At 47.1% G+C, this 22,194-nt stretch overlaps 1 protein-coding gene across 1 annotated transcript; it reads left to right on the top strand.

The window, feature by feature from the left end:
• The first annotated feature begins 4,097 nt into the window (after positions 1–4,097).
• On the top strand, positions 4,098–21,857 carry ISY1 (ISY1 splicing factor homolog). Its single transcript, XM_004313041.4, has 11 exons — positions 4,098–4,406; positions 6,353–6,375; positions 6,883–6,934; positions 7,904–7,969; positions 8,148–8,190; positions 11,038–11,150; positions 14,120–14,237; positions 17,135–17,257; positions 18,610–18,725; positions 20,814–20,900; positions 21,222–21,857. Exons 1-11 carry the CDS (start codon positions 4,404–4,406, stop codon positions 21,327–21,329), a joined length of 852 nt encoding a protein of 283 aa, XP_004313089.3. The 5' UTR covers positions 4,098–4,403; the 3' UTR covers positions 21,330–21,857.
• Positions 21,858–22,194: the final 337 nt, after the last annotated feature.

Genomic DNA, 22,194 nt, shown 5'->3' with positions numbered 1-22,194 from the left:
CTCTTAATACATGAATACATGATGAGTCTCTTTTAATTACTATCTTTCAGACATTTTAAATGTTGGAACCCTTTTTTCAAGAAACGAAGGGTTCTTAAAATATGTTTTTATAGTAGGCCACAGGTGTGGAGCATGCTTTTTGTTCTTTGTATAGTTTATGAATTTTCTGGATTGTTTGATACGTTTCTGTTCACTTATTCACAGGCAAAATAGGTACACACCTGTATAATCAGAAGTATCCATAACTTTTTTGGTAAACGTTTGCCTTTACTTAGCAAAATTACAAAGTGATGGCCTTTTATGAATTATTTTTTATTATTTTTTTCTCATATTGTCACATCCTTATTTTCCCCTAAGAACAGAATGTTCCAACATCTATTCTGATTACAAGGAATCAACCACTGTATTACTTTCCCATCTACAAAGTCTTTTGCCATATAAGGTAACGTTCACAGGGTTTGGGGATCAGGACACGTACATAAAGGGGGAGGGTATGCTACTACCTCAGGCTGCACTCTGTTCCCTCAAGATTCACAGCCATCTCACATGCAAAATGCATTCACCTCATCCTAACATCACTGAGAGTGCCAGCCTACCACAGTCTTTAAGTCTCATCTAAATGTCATCAGCTCCACAGTCCCCAATCTCATTGTCTTAAGTCAGGTATGGGTGAGATCTGGGTATGATCCATCCCAGGGCAAAACTCCTGTCTGCGGTTTTATAACTTGTTTTAAAGTTATCTGCTCCCCCAAATCAATGGGAGGCATAGGACACCACCTTTGACAATGGGAGACAGTGGAAAGAAAAGGCATCACTGGTCTCAACCAGTTACAGAATCCAGCAGGGCAAACAGTATTAGGTTTTTTTTTTTCTTTTTTTGCGGTACGTGGGCCTCTCACCGTTGTGGCCTCTCCCGCTGCGGAGCACAGGCTCCGGATGCGCAGGCCCTGCGGCCATGGCTCACGGGCCCAGCCGCTCCGCGGCATGTGGGATCTTCCCAGACCGGGGCACGAACCCATGTCCCCTGCATCGGCAGGCGGACCTTCAACCACTGCGCCACCAGGGAAGACCTTTTTTTTTTTTTTTTTGCGGTACGCGGGCCTCTCACTGTTGTGGGCTCTCCCGTTGCGGAGCACAGGCTCCGGACGCGCAGGCTCAGTGGCCATGGCTCACGGGCCCAGCCACTCCGCGGCATGTGGGATCTTCCCGGACCGGGGCACAAACCCGTGTCCCCTGCATCAGCAGGCGGACTCTCAACCACTGCGCCACCAGGGAAGCCCAACAGTATTAGGTTTTAAGGCCTGAGCATTTCCTCTGCTTGAGCTGCCTCCCCCAGAGCCATCCATTCTTTCCATGAAGGGTGGCACTGGTATACGGTTGCCTACTTTCATCGGTCTGTTTGCTGCCCCTACGATTTCGGGAGTTGAACAGCCTTTCGTTTTGTTTCCTCTCTGTCCCTCGAAGTCCAAGCTGGCAGCGGTTCTGCTGGTGTAAAATGTTCAGCCTAGGGGGTCTCCTGTGTATGTCATGGGAATTCACTCTGTTACACAAGAGGTTTCTCCACGGATCATTTCTGGATAATCCCTTCTCTCTTCCTGGCTTCTGCTGAAATGGTTGAAGAGACCCATGAGTCACACACCTAATCTCTTCCAAAAGCCATCTGTCCTTTTAATCCTTCTGAGACACTAGAAAAGGGCTGCCCACCCACACCCTTGGCGTTTCCTCCAGAGCACACGTCCCTTGATAGTGAATCTCCTAGTTTTAGCATCTTTTACAGTTTTACTGTGGATATATAGATAAAATATATAGACATATAGATGGTTGATACTAGGATATGAGTACAGAGACGCTTACTAACGCTGTTACAGCACACAGGGTCGCTAGGAAGCAGCATCAGCTGGGGCTGTTGGCCCGAACAGAAGGCAGCACAGCCTTGTTGTATGTGCCCTTTATTCAGCCATATAATCTTCCATGTCAGACCTGTGCCTGAGGTGGGTGTGGAGGTGGACATAGAAAACAAAGAGAGGATTACAGTAAGGGCAGGCCTGTCGATCTTAAACATAGTGATTTAAAGGCTAAGAGAGCTTTTTTTTTTTTTTTTTTTTTTTTTTTTTTTTTGCAGTAAGAGGACCTCTCACTGTTGGGGCCTCTCCCGTTGCGGAGCACAGGCTCCCGATGCGCAGGCTCAGTGGCCATAGCTCACGGGCCCAGCCGCTCCGCGGCATGTGGGATCTTCCCGGACCGGGGCACGAACCCGTGTCCCCTGCGTCGGCAGGCGGACTCTCAACCACTGCGCCACCAGGGAAGCCCCTAAGAGAGCTTTTACAAAGCCCTGCAAGCCCCTGAGCCTGGCCAGCTGACGGTACATGGGAGTTAGGTGAGCCCACACACTAGATCTGACTGCAGTGCATGGGGCTTTTGTATTTGAAATAGTTGAGAACTTTACATAGATCTGTTTTGAGCAGTTTTTGTGTGTAGTGTCTCCTTTAAAACCACAGCTCCTTAAGGCAAATATCCCAGTTTCGTGGATGAGGTAAGATGAGAACAGGAAGGTAAATACTCAGGCCAATTTCACAGCAGAGTAAAAATTAAACAGAGAGGTTGAGTATGTCATCTGAGGCCACAGAGCTAAGAAGTGTTGGAATCAGGTTATGAATCCAGGCTGTCTGAACTGCCTTAAATGATAAGCAGGCATGAACAGGGGATTAGGTGGCTGGATGGAGGAGAAGGGTTCTGCAGGCAACAGGGACAGTTGATGTGGACAAAGACAGGATCAGTGTGAGCCTAGAGAGGAAGGACACTTAGCAGACTGTGGCAAGGTAAGTGGATCAGGAAGGATGCTCTTGAGTTTCAAGTACCAGAAAGTCTGACTATTGGCTGCAACACTAAAGGGAATTTATTGGTTTATACAACTGAAGATTGAGTAGTGGGCTCCAGGCAAAGACTCAACAACTCAGTGATGTCACCAAATACTAAGGATTATCTGCCTTTGGAGTCTGAAAGTGGCTGTCAGCCTGGAAGGGAACCCCCCAATTCTCAAAATACTTCATTTCTTCCTTCACGGTGGCTGCTCCCATAGTCACCAGTCAGCAGAGAGGGGAAAAGGGAAAGGCACGTCCATACTTTTCAGGGCACCGCCTAAGTGGCACACATTCCTTTCATTCAATTACCATTGGCCATTATTTACTGGCAAACCCACACCTAGCCGTCAGGGAGGTGGGACGATGGAGTCTAGAAGAACGGCCTAAACTTTTAAGGAGAAAACTTGTCATGGTTCAGGCACGAGCTCCTGGTGTCTATCCCAACTACATGTCTGTCCTGACTGATCCTGAACCACACACGTCAGCTGCTTCTCCCGCTGGCCTGTGCTTCCCGCCCGCAGCCGGAGTTCCCGGCATCGGTTAGGCCCCGTGGCGGAGCAAGTCGCCACAGCGAAGCACCATGCTTGCAAAGGGGGAGCCGCTGGAAATGGCTGAAGTGGCCACTGGCCCCCGCCTTAATGTCACACCACAGCTCGCTCCATCACTGACACCCTGAGGGAGGAGCCACCAGAACCTCCCTACCGGTGGCCTCTCCCCTGCCTCCCTGGTCCTGATCTGTGGCCCTTCTGATCCCCGCAACATGCCCAGCAGACACCGACTGACTGTTCCTCTCTCATCTCCCCTGGACCTTACATTTCTTATTTTAAAAGGGTGACCTCAAGCCCTGGTCCAGCTCCGACAGACCCCTCGATTCCAGGAGGAGAAAATCTCAGAAAAAGCACAGGCCGCAAGTAAACGCCTGGGAGGCGAGTGGGGGTTGGCGAGGCCGAGCCAGCTCCTGCCCCTGGAGAGCACGCAGACGGGGGGGAGGGCCCAGTCCAGCGGCCCCGTCCACTCAGAGGGATGAGGACAAGTAACTTCCACAGGGCGTGTCTGCTCGCAGAACCAGACAGGGCAGGAGGGATGCGCACCTATAGTTGCACACACGTCTCGGGTAGCCTCACACACAACTGCGGGGCCGCGTGTGCAGTACCAACAGTTGCCGCGGGACGTCTCGCCGTTGTTATCGCGAGAGCAAAACCAGCGCCCCGCGCCCAGTTAGAGGCACGTCGGTTCCACTGCGCAAGCGCGGTTCTGCCAGCGCCCCTATTTTCCGTAAGGGCGTGTCGGTGCGAGGTCCAGACGCCGAGGGAGGGCCGCCTACGGGAGCTCGCCTGCGTTTTCTCCCCCTCCCCGGGTCAATTCTCCATTTCGCTTCCGGTCCCTCACTTCTGGTCCTTCCCAGTTATCCTTCCGACTCAGAAGCCGGTGGTGCGGTCACCTAGAACCTTCAGTTCCCGTCCGGGTCGGCCGCGCCTGGGGCGGCGAAGCTCCCTGGGCTAGGCCCGCGCGCGGCCTGAGGGCGGCGCCCTCCCTCGCACCATGGTGAGTGGGGCGGGGAGTGAGGGAGGCAAGTGGCGGGCGGGGTTCGGGGCGCCCAGGGGACCCCTGCGGGTTACAGGATCCGCGGCTGGGACGCGGGGGTCTTCGCGCCGCGTGAGCCCAGAGGCCGGAGGAGGCTGAGCCTCGGCGCCGCCGCGCCGTCCGAGGCCGTGCTTAGTCCGGACGGCGCGCTGTAGTTCCCCACCGGGAAGCCGAGGCTCCGGGAGGCGCAGGGCCGGCGCCGCGTCCCGTGGGGGGCCCAGCAGCGGTTCCTGCGCTATTTGCCTTGTGTCTGCTCTCCGGCTCCCCAACGGGGAGCTTCCCGAGGGCAGGGTATTCCCACCTCTGCCTCTTTAACGCCTGACGCGGTGTCTGGCGCGTTGTCGGGGTCCAGGGATGGACGAATGGCCGGCGTCGTGTGACCGCAGGAGGGTGTGATCGCTGTGGTCGGGCGCCGGTGGTCGGCTGCTTCATTTGTTCTAGAAGCGCTCACGACGGAGCACGCAGAGTGCCGGCACAAGGGAGATACTCTTACATGTTGGTTACCATGATGGTCTCATTAAGCGAAGCACACGACTCCGTAATAAATGGTAGAAGGTGTATTGGATGCCACTGTAGACTGATGAGCCCAAGATCCGGAGGACGAGAGAAACCGGTGGACAAAAAGCAGCCCTTTCTATTCTCCAGCCCTCGGAGGATATGCCCCGTATTACTGCTTCATACTAGCCGGCTCAGCCTCTTGATTCTGCCTCTTGTTTCTGAACTCTGACAAACATAGGGAATCGCCGGTCTCCGTTCCCTAGCAGGACAGAAGGATCCCTGGGCCTGGATGTTTCTGGCAAACTGTCACCACACACATTCATATTTGTGGGTTTCCATCACCCCTGGTACATGCCCTTATCACAAGATTTATGGTTTTTTTGGGGAAATTCCTATGAGTTCCCACAAAAGGAAGAACCGTGACCAAATTCCTAGTACCCAGCGTGGTGTTTCAAGTATGGAGTAAGCATTGAGAAATATTAAATTAAATACTTAGAATCTGTAGGCTTTAATGAAATAGGTAGGACACAGCCTCAGCCCTCAAGATGATGGCTTCTCCTGGGAGAACCTCTGTTTTATTCCTTAGTAGGTATTGTGTTCATTTATCTACCAAACAAACTTGACAAGTTTGTTTCTGTATCCATTGAAAGGGAGAGTCAAAAAGATTTAAATTGAGCTCGCTTTTGCTGAGCATCTGATGACTTCATGTATTTATCTCATTAAATCATCGTGACATCTTTATGAGATAAAAGGTATGATCCCTGCTGTAAAGGTGGGGGAACTGAGGCTTAGAGAGACAACTTCTCAGGGATGGTAAGTTGGAGAGCTGGGAGTGAAACTCAAGTCCTTGACTCAGCAAGTACTCTTTCTACTTACACTACAACCGAGAAAATGTGTTCGTGCCTAGCACTGTGTTTCAGGGATAATTGACTTGACATTAGTGCAACAGTATTTATATAAAACTCACTTTGTAAAAGTCAGTCTTTCCTCCCTCAAATTTCACTGGCAGGGAACAGACAGTTGTGTGCTGGGTGGAAATTGTGTGGTAGGTATAAACCCAGACAAAGGGGGGCAGCCTGGCTGGGATGAAGGGGCCACAGAAGAATTGTCTGGGACGGTGATAACACAGGTAAATTCTGAAGGATGAGTGGCCAGATCCACGGGGTTTGGGGGAGTGGAGAAGTAAAGAATTTAGGTAGAGAGAGCAGCATAAGTAAGGTCACAGGATGTGGGCATCTTGTGATTGATGTTGCGATTGTTACTGTGTTCATGTACTAGTGTAGGCATTCCGCTTGTGCCTGTGTCCTTGTGAAACTTTTCTCTACAAAGTAAATGAAACGTTTTTCTAGAGAGTAAAAGAAAAAGCTCTTTAAACATGGATGTTTTTCTTCCCTTCTCTCTCCTTTTAGGCCCGAAATGCGGAAAAGGCCATGTACGTATCAACTCGATTTCGTCTGTAAATTTCTGTTTGGTCTTTTGATATAGCTTTCTTTCTCTACCTGTGTTGAAATAGTATTCGTATAGTAGTTGCGCATACATTTGTTTTCCCCATAGTGTTTTCTGACAGCTCCCAGAACTTATTCTGGATGAACATTGGCTCACCTGGGGTGGTGCAGGGGCTGTTAGAGTGACAGCCCATAATATTAGTCTTTTTAACATCTGAATGTGTTGCTCACCACAGTGGCCTGATGAGTAGAGTTTCCCACAGTCCAGTCCTTACACGCCGTATGGGTGAAAGGAACACAAATCCTTATAAGCGCTACTTTTTGGAACATGGAAACCCATAACTTCTCTGTGGTTTCTTGATTGCAATATGTATATATGTTTATGAGTGATGGTTGACATTCAATATGGTCATGAGCAGATTTACCCATCCAGGAACTTGGATGATAAGAGATCTTCGAGCAGCATCTAACGGAGTCTTCTCTGTTCCCGGTAGGACGGCCTTAGCAAGATTTCGCCAAGCTCAGCTGGAAGAGGGAAAAGTAAAGGTTGGTTTAAATCTTCCTCATGAATTTTTAAATTATTGAGAAGAAGTGCAGTACAACTCCCTCCTGAACAGACTTCGGACTCCAGATCTTCCTCTTTCTCGTCCATGCTTTCCTGTGTCTTATGAGTCTGTACACTTGAATCCCAGGTAGCTGGGGCAGTGTGATGATCTGACTACTTGTGCTTCTGTCTGCTCTGTAATATGATGATTGGGTTTCCATGTTATCCCAGCACTGTCTAATACGGAATAGTACAAAGTGGGGTGTGCTGTGAGGAGCAGCTCTAACCTGAAACCAGTAATGACCTTAGCTCATGGAGACTCAGCCAGGTTAGGGGTGATATGTACTGTTGTTTGGATATTTTTTTTTTTTTAATTATACACACACCCGCACACACACCTGTATACACACAGACATGCATGTATGTTTATGTTTGTTCTAAACACTGAGAGCTGTCATTTCCTAAGGTAGTATAAGTATGCCATGAAATGGGTATAACCGGTGTACTTCGCCATCTCTCTGTAACAACTGACCCTGAACAACACGGGTTTGAACTGCATTGGTTCACTTATACACGGATTTTTTCAACGGTAAATACTACAGAACTACACGGTTTGTGCTTGGTTGAATCTGTGGATGCGGAGGAAACACGGATGCTGAAGCCCGACTGTAAGTTAACTTAGGTTAACCCCCATGTTGCTCAAGGGTCAAGTGTACTGGACTTTTACGTTGTTTCCAGTGGCTGCCTGTACCAGGTGCAATGCAGTGAATGTTTTTGCCTGTGTAGTTCTTTCCTAAGGAGAGGCTGCAGCGTGAGCCATAAGGCTTGAAGAAGAGCACCTGCAACTGAAGCTGCAGATGTCTTTAGCCTGTTAGACATTTCAGGCTTCAGGCCTGAGTCAGTCATGAATGTTGCACAAAGCTTGTAATTTCATACAGTACAGCGGCAGCATGTGTTTTGCTTTTCCTTAGGAACGAAGACCCTTCCTTGCCTCGGAGTGCACTGAGCTGCCCAAAGCCGAGAAGTGGAGACGACAGGTACGTGCTGGGTGAATCTGATCTTACAGGAGAACAGGTCTCTGATGGCTTTTGTACCTACATGACTCTTCAACCAGAATTCTAAGAATTTTTAATTACGCATTTTGAATTATATATTTCTTATGCTTTCAGACTTACTCAAAAGTCAAAAATATATTGCCTTTTATTTTTTTCACAGATCATTGGAGAGATCTCAAAAAAAGTGGCTCAAATTCAGAATGGTAAGCTAGCTTGTCTGTTTAAAGTGCTCGATTCTCAAATCCACAGTTAGCCTTGGGGACGTCAGCCTCCTCTCTCAATAATCAATAGGACAAGTAGGTACAAAATGAGTAAGAACGTAGAAGAACTGAACAATAATATCGATCAGTTTGACCTAGTTGACCTTTATGGAACAGTCCACCTCACAGAAAAGAGTACCTTTTCTTTTTTTAAGAGCAAATGGAATATTCACCAAAATAAAGCATATTTTAGGTTATAATATGAATGTTAGCAAACTTAAAATAATTAAAATTTCGCAAAGTATGTTCACTGATTTTAACACAGTTAACATAGAAATGGATAACAAAAAGACATCTGGAAAATTCCTAACTATTTAGAAATTAAACATACTTCTAAACAACCCATATATCTAAGAGGAAACCTCAAGGAGATTAGAAAATATTTTGAATTGAATGAGAATGAAAACATAATGTCAGAATTCAGGGGACAAAAAAATTTATGGCATGCATGTAAAGCAGTGTTTAGGTGAAAATTTATAGCATCAAAATAAAAGAAAATAAGAAAGGTCTCAAGTCAGTGATCTAAGCTTCTACCCTAAGAAACTAAAAAGGAAGAGCAAATTAATTCCAAAGTAAGCAGAAGGAAGGAAATAATAAAGAGAAGAAGTCAATGAAATTGGAAACAAGATGAATAGAGAAAATAGAACAAAAGCGGGTTCTTTAAAAAGATCAGGACTTACCTGGTGGCGCAATGGTTAAGAATCCACCGGCCAATGCAGGGGCCCACGTGCCGCACGCAGCAGCAACGGAGACTCAGCGCAGCCAAAAATAAATAAATAAAATTAAAAAAATAAAAAGATCAGTAAAATCGATAAACTTCCAGTCAGACAGACTGATCAAGAAAAAACGAAGACACATGGGACTTCCCTGGTGGTCCAGCGGTATAGAGTCCGCCTTCCAGTGCAGGGGACACAGGTTCAATCCCTGGTCGGGGAACTAAAATCCCGCATGCCGCAGGGCAACTAAGCCCGTTTGCCACAACTAGAGAGCTTGTGTGCCACAAACTACAGAACCCATGCTCCCTGGAGCCTGCACTGCACAACTAGAGAGAGAAAGCCCACACGCTGCAACAAGAGAGAACTCCGCACACCGCAAAGAAGAGCACACACGCCGCAACAAGCCCCGCAAGGAAAGCCCGCGTGCAGCAACAAAGACCCAATGCAGGCAAAAATAAAAACAAAAACCAAAAAAAAAAACCCTCAGCTAACTGGGAATTGAAGGGAACTTTTTTTTTCCCCTGATAAGGCACTTCTACCAAAAAACCTATAGCCAGCTATAGGTTGAATGCTTTCCTCCTAAGATCAGGAACAAGGTGGAGATATCGATTCTCACCGCTTCTATTCAGTATTGTACTGGAATTCCTTTCCAGTACAATAAAGCAAGAAAAGGAAATAAAAGGCCCAAAGATTGGAAGGGAAGAAAAATGCTCTATTCTGAGGTGACATAATTTTCTATGTAGAAAATCCCAAGGAATCTACAGAAAGATTTCTAAAATGAATAAATGAGTTTAGCAAGATCACAGAATAGAAAGTCAATACACAAAAATCAATTCTGTTTCTGTGTACTAGCAGTGAACATTTGGAACTAGAACTTTTATTAAAGTGTTATTTACAGAAGCATCAAAACACAAGAAATACTTAGGTATAAATCTAACAAAATATATATATGATCTGTATGCTGAAAACTATAAAACAGTGATGAAAGAGTCAAAGAACCAATCAAATGGAGACATAGACAGTGTTTGTGGATGGGAAGACTCAATATAGGAAAGGTGTCGATTCTTTTTCTTTTCAAAATCTATCACAGTCAAAATCCCAGCAGTGGTTTTTGGTTTATGTTGACGAACTGTTTCTAAAATTTAAATGGAAAGGCAAAGGAACTAGAATAGCCAAAACAGTTTTGAAAAAGAAAAAAATTGGAGTATTCATAACACCTAATTTCATGATTTAATGTAAAGCTAAAGGTATTCAAGACAATTGGGTATTGGTGAAAGATAGACACACAGACCAGTTGAACAGAGTAAGAAGTCCAGAAACAGGGGCACACGTATGTGGTCAGTTGACTTCACAAAGTACAAAAGCAATTCAGTGGAGAAAGGGAGGGTTTCTCCCTTGGAATAGCCCCAACTGCTCCCGGCTCCCATCTGCCAACGACAACACCTCAGCAAACTCCCTGTCGTCATCCCTTTAAATCCGTCCCTTAGGGACTTCCCTGGCGGCCCAGTGGTTAAGAACCCGTGTTTCCACTGCAGGGGGCACGGGTTCGATCCCTGGTCAGGGAAGTAAGATACAGCGTGCTGCACAGTGCGGCCAAAAAATAAGTAAAAAATAAAGAATCTGTCCCTTAGGCTCAGTTCTCAGGCCCTAGCCTTTCTCAAAGATGTTCCCACTTAACAAGGTGGGAACAAGCCCTTTCCTGAAAGGACTAGACTAACACAGACTGCCGCCAACCCTGATGCTGACGCTGCCTCACTGCATCTTGGCTGACATTGATTGGACGCTGTGTCCCCACCTCTAAGAGTTTACTGTTTCAGTGGTGGTATAAATGGAGCTGCAGGATTGCTTCAGTTTGTATTTCTGTGGTTGCTAATGAGGATGAAGTTCCTTCCCCCGCAGCGCTGCTGAAACTGTGCATGATTGTTGCCCTTCCATGATTTCGGTGTGGGTGTGCTTTCTTACAAATTGAAATAGTATCTTTGTGTTATGCACCTTTTTAGGTGTTGACATTCATTCTTAAGGCTACACATCGACTGGTATTTTCAAGAAACGATAGGATGTTTTTGTTTTCTAGCTGGTCTAGGTGAATTCCGAATTCGTGACCTGAATGATGAAATTAACAAGCTGCTAAGAGAGAAGGGACACTGGGAGGCCCGGATCAAGGAGCTCGGTGGTCCTGACTATGGGGTAAGCAAGCCGCAGCCCTGGGGCTGAGCTCGGGTGCTGTCTGCCTGCAGGGTGGCTCCTGCTGCCCCCGCAGCCCTGCCACAGAGCAGGCACTGGAGAGATGAAAGGAGGCTTGAAAGTGCCTGTTGCGCGTGGACAGGAAACGTGAAAGCACGGGCTAGTGGTGCTTAAAGGTCCACAGCGCAGGCCTCAGTACGTGTACTGGCCAGGTGTTCCAGAGTGAGCCGCTCAGGCTCCCTGGGCCTCTTGTTTGAAATGACCTTGGCCCCTCACAGCCTTCTCTGAACTCCTTGAGAATTGGGACAACCATTCCATGGTCGGCTTCTGTACTCAAGGGGGCCCTGGGGACATGGCTGTGTTTCCTTTCTCTGGATTCTTTAAATGCAGTATTCTAGAACAGTGACTTTCAAGCTTTTAGGCCCATGACCCACTATAAAATAAACACACACACACACACTCACTCACTCACTCACTATATCACAACACAGTACTGAAAAAATACTTGGTATATGTTGCTGCACTTTGATATTTTCTATTCTGTTCTTTTTTATTTTTCTGTTCTATCTTGATTTTTTAAAAATTGATGATTATGACCCATGTAATGGATTCCACGACCCGCCAGTGGGTGTCAACTTTGAAAAATGCTGCCCCAGGCCCTGCCCCATTTTCCCAGGTCATTTGAACCCGTAGTATGTAGTCAGTGGACTGTAGTATGTTATGGAAAAAATACATGCAGTTTTTCTATGTATTTAATGCAAAACCACAGTTCTCACGTTAGTACCTGGCCTAAAAATGAGGCATTTATTCTTGTTGCAGAAGGAAAGGCACTTCCACTCCTGGAGTACCTGTGCTAGGAACGTTCTCACTGCATCTTCAGTAGTTCTGTGATGGTGATTTTGCTCCCTGTCAGACTGCTTTAGTGCAGGGGTTTATTACCCTTCCTGGAAGGGTTACAAAATTAATATGTACAATATTCTTAAGTTCCACCACCCAGAGTCAACAGTAATGTTTTTATGTATTTCCTTGTAGAGTCTTTTTTTTTAATTAATTTTTTTTATTTGTTGGCTGCGGTGGGTCTTCGTGGCTGTGCGTGGGCTTTCTCTAGTTGCGGTGAGCGGGGGCTACTCTTCATTGCGGTGCGCGGGCTTCTCCTTGCCGTGGCTTCTCTTGTTGCGGAGCATGGGCTCAAGGCGCGTGGGCTTCAGTAGTTGTGGTTCGCAGGCTCCAGAACACAGGCTCAGTAGTTGTGGCGCATGGGCTTAGTTGCTCCGTGGCATGTGGGATCTTCCCGGACCAGGGCTCGAACCCGTGTCCCCTGCGTTGCCAGGCGGATTCTTAACCACTGCGCCACCAGGGAAGCCCTATCGTCTTTTTAATGCTAAAGAATTTTATTTTCATTTTCTATGTACAAAAGTAACATTTAGGGAATTCCCTGGTGGTCCAGTGGTTAGGACTCAGCACTTTAACTGCCGTGGCCCAGGTTCTGTCCCTCGTCGGGGAACTAAGATCCTGCAAGCCGCTCAGTGCAGCTGAAAAAAAAAAAAGTGACACGTTTAGAGTTTGTTTTACAAGATGGTGGTGATGGTTGCATGACGCTATGAATGTACTAATACCACTGACCTGGACACTTAAAAATGGTTAAGACGGCAAATTTTATGTTACGTGTATTTTAGTACAATAATAAGAGAAGAAGTAATATATTGTTATTAAGTTCAGAAAAGTATAGAGCAGAACACCATGCAGTCATGATCCTTTTAACTAGGAGCAACTTCTGGAATATTTCTGTCCATTGTTTTTCCATGAGTCCTGTAACTGAGGTCATACTCATGTATGTACAATTTTGGTTCTAGGTTTTATACTTCTTTTCAAAATGGTAACTTTGATTGTATAAAGAGTACCTACTTTTATGTAAAAGAAAAAAGAATATATAACAAAAAATATAAAAATTCTAAAGTATAAAAAAATTTATATATTCTATGTGTGGTACAGATTACATTATATATTTTCCTACCACTGAGAAATGACTGCTATTAACATTTTCTACTTATCTTTCTAGAATTTCTTCTATATACATATATATTTATTTTTACAGATAATGGTTCATTATTCTAACTATATGCTTTGTTCACTTAACAGTTTATCAGACACGTATGTTCATGTCAGTAAATAATCATTTATATAATTGTTTCAAAAAGCATTTCTGAGCTCATAGAAAGTTCTACAAATTGTATAGAGAAATCCTATGTACCCTTTATACAGATTTACCAGTTTTTAACATTTTTCTCTATTTGCTTTATCATTTTCTGTGTGTACCTTGAGATTTATTTTCTCTGAACCGTTTGAGGCTTAAATACATCATGTTCCTTTACTCCTTAATACTTAAGGGGTATTTCCTAAGAAATACTTTTGTGTGTATTTCCTAAGAATAAGAATGTTCTCTTATATAACCATGGTAGAGTTTAAGACATTTAACTTTGATACAATCATTTGGCTGTTTTATTGATTTTCATCCTTTATGGCCTTTCCCCTTATAGTACAGAGCCTTGTCCAGGGTCACATACTGTATGCAGTTGTCAACATCATCATTTTTAGTGGAGAGAATTCCACCTTCTGGATATTTCATTTGTCTTCTACTGCTTGTCATTTAGGTTTTTTGCAATTTTTTTAAAGCTTTTATTCACTTAACGTTATATTGTGTTTTTCTAAGTCAATAAAAGAGTTCCATACGAACCATCATTTTTAAGCTATAGGATATATTCCATCCTGAATATGCTATAATTTACTTAAATCATCCTCTTACTGTTAGGTATTTAGGTTGATTTTTAAGGGATTAAAAAAAGTACCTAAATATATTTCTGTTGTACATGAATATTTTCTCCCTTTAGCATTATTATCTTAAATCTATTTGCAAACATGGAAATACTGGGTTTAAGGATCAGATCCATTTTCTCTTCTTCCTTCCCAATAAGAAAGTTGGCCCTAAAATGCTGGATCATGAAGGGAAAGAAGTCCCAGGAAATCGAGGTTACAAGTACTTCGGAGCAGCGAAAGACTTGCCTGGCGTCAGAGAACTGTTTGAGAGAGAACGTAAGTAACTGGTGTTCGCCGGGATGTTAGCCTGGAATTCTTGGTCCTGCTTGTAACAGTAGACATGCTGTCTGCAGGGCACTCTTCCTATGCCATTTCTTAGCCGCACAGCAGCCCCGTGTCCTCAGAGGATTATCGTTCTCAGGTGGGCACACAGTTGGGGTGAGAACGGGAACCCAGAACTGACAGGTGTCAGATTGTAGGCTCTGCCCATACCCGTCTGAGTGTGAACGAGGAATCTCCCTGTTTGCAGTTCAGTCAGCTTCATTTTCAGTTACGTGTTTAGTTGAAAAAACTCTTAACTGAAGGACACATGACACCTTGGGCCAAACCCTGAAATGCACAAGTGGAAGAGAATGAATCCAAGCCGGGTACCCTCTCCACTCCTGCCCTTCCTTCCACAGCCCTGGGAGCCTCCAAAATGCAGTTGAAAACTGCTGGTCTGGAATTTCTGTGTATCTTAATTTTGACTTTTCAAGAAGCAGTCCAAGCATTTTATAGAAAGCAGTGTGGAAAGTAGAGAAGGATGAGACCAGGATTCCTCCCACTGCTGGCGTTCTGCTGTTTCCTTCCAGTCGGTTTTCCTATTTGTTTAAAAATACAATTCTGCTCATTCTTAAATTCATTACGCACACACTGGTTTTGCATGCATGATTGACATCACTTAAAATAATTCAGAGTTTAAATATCATGCCGTTTATTATGAATGCAGTATAATTTTATTATAGATAAGTTGTAAAATACAGAAAATCAGAAAAAACACCCACGTTTTCACAACTTATAGATGATGGTTGTTGACATGTTGGGGTGTATCCCCTTCCAGAGTTTTAAGGCTCCTAAAATGAGAGTGTGCTGTGTATGTTACTTTTTTTTTTTCTGATTTTACATTGTTTCTAAATTTATTTTTATTTATTCCAGTCATACAGTGTTTTTTGTTTTTTTTTAACCAAGAAAGTGCGCAACTTAGTCTTAATGCGTATAATGGAAATAGTAGCACAGGGACTTCCCTGGTGGTCCAGTGGTTAAGACTCTGTGCCTCCACTACAGGGGGCACGGATTTAAACCCTGGTTGGGAAACTAATATCCCAGATGCCGCACGGCAAAAAAACAATAAAAATAGTAGCACAGTCCCCTTGACCCCCATCCCAGTGCCCTGCTAGAGATGACCCGTCACTGGTATTATCTGTTTCGAATGTTCCCTTCCAGCCTTTTCCATGCACTTCCATGCTTATTTTATCAACTAAATTACATCAGCGTAAGTGACAGGTGACTCAACCCCAGTTACTTTAGGCAGAAAAGTCTATAAATTTATTGGCTCACATAACTGACAGGTTTGCCTTCAGGAATGGCCGGTTCCAGGTCACATTGCTCCGTTTTGCAGTTTTGGCTTCCATCCTGTGAGCTTTTTTCTCTGTCTCACTCTCCTCTTGTGGTGGCTGGTTGTCCGTCATCGACTTAAATTTTGTTCTCTCTCAGCAACAGATTTCCCCCCACCCCCCCACCAACAGTTGAAGCAGAATTCCCAGAATTGAGTCTGGTTGGCTTTGGTTGGATCACAGCTCCATCCTGTGGCCGGAATGCATGCAGTGCTCTGAGCCTGCTAGGTTTCAGCCCCGTCCTGGATGCAGCCCACGCGGTGGAGGGGTGGACAGGGTTGTGTGTGCAGTCCGTCCATGTCCTCTCATGGTTCTCCTTAGAATGCCAAGTGATGTGACGGATTAGAGAGTCTCAGGGATTAACCGTACTTGGTGTGACCATCCCTCCTTTGGTATTTAGTTATTTCTAGATGTTTATAATTATAACATTTTTGCTGATCTGGTGCTTGAAACAATGTATTATTTTTCTTTTTTTGTTTCCTCCCCATTACTAATGAAATTGACAATCGAATTCAGTTACTAAATGAAATTTTCATACGTAAGAGTTTTTTTCCTTCAATTATCAGCTTTCATTCTTTGACTAATCTGTTGGATTGTCATTTCCCTTTTGATTTTCAAGTATTACTAAATATTCTGAATAGTAATTCTTAGTCTGAAAGTATTTTCTTCAGGAATTTCTCATTTATCTTTTGTGTTTGTAGTTTCTTTTGTTTTATCTGTATTCTTAGTTTTTTCATTAAATATTATGGCATTTTCTGTGTTGTTAAAGCACCTGTGAAGCAGCATTACTGGGGCTGCAGAATCGCCTCCCCTCCGCCATGCTTGAATTGCAGATCACAGTCCTTGGCTGTCCAAGTTTTCATTGTTGTATGAATAACGCTGTGATGCACACCTCTGTCCGTAAAGCTTTGCCAGCTTTTGTTTCTGTTTTTAAATTAGGATAGATTCCTTCTAAATGGACTAATTGGGTCAAAGATTTCAACACTTATTTAATTTTACTTATTTATTTATTTTAAATTTATTTATTTATTTACTTTTGGCTGCATTGGGTCTCTGTTGCTGTGTGCAGGCTTTCTCTAGATGCAGCAAGCAGGGGCTACTCTTCGTTGCAGTGCACAGGCTTCTCATCGTGGTAGCTTCTCTTGTGGAGCACAGGCTCTAGGTGTGTGGGCTTTTAGTAGTTGTGGCTCGTGAGCTCAGTAGTTGTGGCTCAGTAGCTGTGGCGCAAGGGCTTAGTTGCTATCCGCAGCATGTGGGATCTTCCGGGACCAGGGCTTGAACCCGTGTCCCCTGCATTGGCAGGTGGATTCTTAACCACTGCGCCACCAGGGAAGCCCTTAACACTGATTTTAAAAAGGGTGGTACCACGTATATAATCCCATTACTAGTGTAGAGAAGTGCCTATTTCATGATATTTTGATGAACACACCTACTATATGCCTGCGTAACATTGTATGAGGAGAAGGCTTGAGTGAGATTATGACGGGGAATTCAGCTAAGCTGGTGAATTCTTTCTTTCAGCTCTTCCTCCTCCAAGAAAGACACGCGCTGAGCTCATGAAGGCGATCGATTTTGAATACTACGGTTACCTAGATGAAGACGATGGTGTTATTGTGCCTTTGGAACAGGAATATGAAAAGAAACGTAGGTCTGCGGGCATTTCATTTCATTGCTGCTGGCATCTGGTTTCTTTTCTCTCCCTTGGAAATGGGGTTTTATTTTTATAAGGAACATTGTTTTTTTAGGGCTTTTTAAAAAATTGAAGTAGTTGATGTACAATATTATGTAAGTTACAGGTGTACAGTATAGAGATTCACAATTTTTAAAGGTATATTCCATTAGCAGTTATTATAAAATATTGGCTGTATTCCCCATGTTGTATAATATATCCTTGTATAGCTTATTTTATCTTTTTTTAATCCAATTTTTTTTAAATTTAATTAATTAATTAATTTATTTATTTTTGGCTGTGTTGGGTCTTCGTTTCTGTGCGTGGGCTTTCTCTAGTTGTGGTGAGCCGGGGGCCACTCTTCATCGCGGTGCGCGGGCCTCTCACTGTCGCGGCCTCTCATTGCGGAGCACAAGCTCCTGTCGCGCAGGCTCAGTAGTTGTGGCTCACGAGCCTAGTTGCTCCGCGGCATGTGGGATCTTCCCAGACCAGGGCTCGAACCCATGTCCCCTGCATTGGCAGGCAGATTCTCAACCACTGCGCCACCAGGGAAGCCCCAGCTTATTTTATCTTAATAGTTTGTACCTCTTAATCCCCTACCGCTAAATTGCCTCTTCTCCCTTCCGTCTCTCCACTGGTAACCACTAGTTTTTTCTCTATATCTGTGAGTCTGCTTCTTTTTTGTTATATTCACTAGTTTGTTGTATTTTTTAGATTCCACATATAAGTGATATCACACAGTATTTGTCTTTCTCCATCTGACTTACTTCACTTAGTATGATAATCTGTAGGTCCATCCATGTTGCTGCAAATGGCATTATTTCATTCTTTTTTATGGCTGAGTAGGATCCCATTGTGTATATGCATGTGTGTGTGTATGTGTGTGCGTGTGCGTGTGTGTGTGTCTGTGTGTGTGTGTTTACATACACCACATCTTATTTACCCATCCATCTGTTGATGGGCACTTAGTTTACTTCCATATCTTGGCAACTGTAAATAGTACTGCTATGAACATTGGGGTGCATGTATCTTTTCGAATTAGTGTTTTTGTTGTTTTCAGATATATACCCAGGAATGGAATTGCTGGATCACATGGTAGTTCTAGTTTTAGTTTTTTGAGAACCTCAGGGTGCTGAACTGGGGAGGATCTGGGTGTGTCCGCTAAAAGCTGCCCTCCCATCTGATTCCTGTCTGATTCCTGCCCGCCGGGGCAGGATGAAGGTGACTCTTTCCAGCAGGGAGGCCTTGGCCTCGCCCTCGCCCTGCATGGGGTTTGACGCTTTCTTAGAGGCCAGAGTGAGTAACGCCTGCTCTCCCTTGTGTGCAGTCAGAGCCGAGTTAGTGGACAAGTGGAAAGCAGAGAGAGAGGCCCGGCTGGCAAGAGGGGAGGAGGAGGAAGAGGAGGAGGAGGAGGCTGACATCTACGCCGTTGCCGACCAGGAGGTATTGGGGGGCGGCGCGGGACCCCTTGGCGCTCACCGCGTTCTCTGTGCTGCGGAGGATGGGGGCACGGTAGCAGGAAGCGCAGACGAGGGGCCAGGGTCGAGGCCCGGCTCTTGCCCCTGCCGCCGTCTGAGGCTTCGGCCTTCTCTCCTAGACAGTGGGGATGAAGGGCACCTTCCGGGTTCACAGGGAGGGTTTCAGAGAGGAATGGCTGTGAGGGCACTTGTTAAACTGCTTTACACCGGGGATGACTTACGTGCATCTCAGAGATGGGCCCTCCTGAACATGCTGGAATCGGATTTATAAACACATTTGAAGCCAGTGTGTTTTAGCCCATGACCTCATTGTTTCTGCTTAAATGGCAGTGTCGGTAACTCTTCTGTAGTCTTAACCACCGTCTGTTACAGCTGGAAACCAGCCCAGAGCAGAGAAGGGACTTCCTCGGGGGGTCCCGGTTGGGGATGGAGCTGTAATCCCTCAGGCAGAGCCCCCTTGCTCCCAGCACCCCTGCAGGCCTTACTCCCTGGGCAGGTCCAGGATGGAACTGATTTGCTCGACTGAGCAAGGGGAAGGGAAGCACCCATGCCTGGACTATGGGTCAGGCCCTGTGTGACGTCACATGGCTTGCCATGATGTCAGTGGCAAGGAAGCAGGCTCAGAGAGGCTTAGTGACTTAGTCACCGTCACACAGGATCTAGCAGACCTGAGGTTCGTGCCCTCAGGCAGGCATTTGAAACAGGATGGCAGCGTGTCCTAGGAAGATTTTCTCTAGGTACAAATAATCCATTTGCCTCTTTCAAGGGATGTTTGTTTAATGAGTGGCTACTGTGAGGCCCACTCGAGGGGCAGGACAGCAAACACGCTTCGCTTGTAGCTTGAAGCCCTGGGGGACAGTCTGGTCAGCAGACACCGTGGGAAATGGCAGCTGTGATAGGAGCTCTGGTTAGCGACATGGTGAAGGCAGGGCCAGTGAAGGCTTTGCTGGGGACGTGACCTATCAGCTGAGATCCGGAAACAAGGGGGAGGTAACCAAGCGAAGAGGCAGCAGGGAACAGCGTGAGCGGACGAGCCCATGGGAGCGCGGGGGACAGAGGACGGGCCGGTGGCTGGAGGGCAGAGTGGAGGCTGCGGGAGGGGAGGTGGGCCAAGCAAGGGCCCCGGCTCCCCTGGGGAAGCATTTTCCTTTACCATGAGAGCGATGGAAAGCCATCAGAGGATGTAAAAATTGTTTATCCTGAAATGCTTAAGATTTATGGGAAGTTGCACAGCTGCTGCCGAGGGTCCTGTGTCATCCTTCACCCAGTGTCCCCAGTGGCTTGCACAGTGACAGTGCAGTGTCCACCGAGGGACCTGACGTGGTGTGACGCGCGTGGCAGTGCTGTGTCTTTCATCACATGTGTGGATTCTTTGGGGCTACAACAGCCTTCCTTGTTGGAGTCTGCCCTGAGGAGTGGAACTTCCACCCTGGGCTCGCCTCGGTGGATGCAGCCCGACTTTCCCAGAGCCCTGGGACCAGTTTCTCCTACCAGCGGCGTCTGAGAGCTTCCGCCGCGGCTTTCCTGGCAGCTGGTGACCTGCGGCGGGGGGTGGGGTCAGGGTCCGGCCCAGAGACCTGTGGGCAGTGGACCTGCCTCCACACAGGCCTCCTTTCTCCTCATGCCTCCAGGGCTACGTCATTCCTTAGGTTATGAGCGATCTCTACTGACTCACAGGCAGCCTCTGAGTGATGCTTTCTTCTACATATGCTTTTTTCAAGTTTAATTAAAAAAATAGATAATGTATTCTCAAAACACAAAAAGTATACAGAGATTTAACAGAGCTTATCTTTCGCAGCCCTGTCCTCTGTCCGCTGGCTCTCACTGAGATCACTGGCTTCTCTTTTCTTCCTCGTACAAGAGGTCGCGCAAAACACAGTGTTCTGTTGCTTCTTGTGCTTAACGCTGTGTCTTGGGTGTCTCTGTGTCTGAGAACAGAGCTTCCTCGTCACTGTTTTTCCTCTTCAGTGGCTGCAGGCTGGTGCACGTTATGGCGATGCCAGCACTTACTAACGGTCTCCTCTGTGCGGCCTCTGGTTGTGCTCTTTTGCAGTCTGATGAGGAGGGCGGCCAGGAGAAAGGAGGGGAGGACGGGCAGCAGAAGTTCATCGCTCATGTCCCGGTGCCGTCGCAGCAAGAGGTAGGACAGGCTGGGGGCCGCCTGGCCTCCGAGGGGCCCCACGGGGCGCTGTGTGGTTTTCTTGGTCCTTCCTGTCCCTTTGGGCGGCTCTCACTCCCTTCCACAGGGCGTTGGTCCCTGGGCTCAGGTTAGGGCGAGGCGTCCAGACGAGGCAGCATTCCGTCTACCTTGGAGGCAGCAGTCCAGCACTCTGTCGCTCACCTGCTCCCCGGGCGGAGATCGGGGCCCTCGGACACAGGGTGCTGGGCTCCCGGCCGGGCCCAGGCAGCGTGTTGGCCTTGTGGGGCCTGCGACCTGAGCCCTCCGCTCTCCCGCCCGCAGATCGAGGAGGCGCTCGTGCGGAGGAAGAAGATGGAGCTCCTGCAGAAGTACACCAGCGAGACGCTGCAGGCCCAGAGCGAGGAGGCCAGGCGGCTCCTGGGCTACTAGGGCCGAGCTGGGGCTTCCACCTAGCGCCGTGGTGGGTGAGCAGCCCGGGCTGCCTGCCGCTTCTCCTCCTCCCTCCCTCCCCTGCTCTCGCCTGTGTGCTGACCAAGGGCCGTTGGCCTGCCGGGATGCCCCGGTGTCACCTCGTACCGGTGTTTTGCTGACGTGTGAACCCACTTACTTCTGTCTTGAGTGTGTAGGACACGCTGCTCCCTGTCAGCCTTTGAGTGTCTCACGTAGCCTCCTCCTGTCATTTGGTGGGGAGGGCGACCAGTTAGTGACACTCCTAAAAAACGCAGATGTGTTTGTAACTCCTCTGGAAGGATGAGAAGGTGTGTGGGCCCCGAGCCCACATCCCACACGTCGCAGCCCGCGGAGCTCCACCTTCGGGGCAGCCCTGCCCTCAGTTCAGACCCCTCAGCTGGCCTTGCTCCTTCCTGCCCAGGTGGCAGGAGTTTGAGTTTGCTACTGCTGTCTAGGACTGGTTCTGCAGAGAGCTATTTTTATTAAAGATTTTTGTGTGAAAGGCAACCCCCGGGTTTGGGCTGCCTGTCTTGAGGCCGTGTCTGCACTGGGACCTAAGTGAGGTTCACAGTCACCGCAGGGGACGGGGTTCCGAAACACGCAGCCCTGGTGTGGGAGGGCTGGGACCAGCGGCGGCCTGTCTGGGAGCTGAGGAGGTAGTGGGGCCGTCCTCCCATGGCCTCCGCACCCACGGCTGCGGATCAGGGCTGAAGCGGCAGGGCCCGTGGCGCCGGCCTTTGGGGAGCACACAGAGGATGCCCGGGAGTCGGTCCAAACCCATCGCCGAGTCTTGCCCTCCCGGTGGGGAGAACCCACAGCAGAGGGCGCAGCTCCAGGCAGAGTG

Source organism: Tursiops truncatus, chromosome 10, assembly GCF_011762595.2.
Source record: "Tursiops truncatus isolate mTurTru1 chromosome 10, mTurTru1.mat.Y, whole genome shotgun sequence".
Classification (NCBI taxonomy): domain Eukaryota; kingdom Metazoa; phylum Chordata; class Mammalia; order Artiodactyla; family Delphinidae; genus Tursiops; species Tursiops truncatus.
Note: the sequence above shows the minus strand (reverse complement) of the source record. Positions and strands in the feature narration are given on the sequence as shown.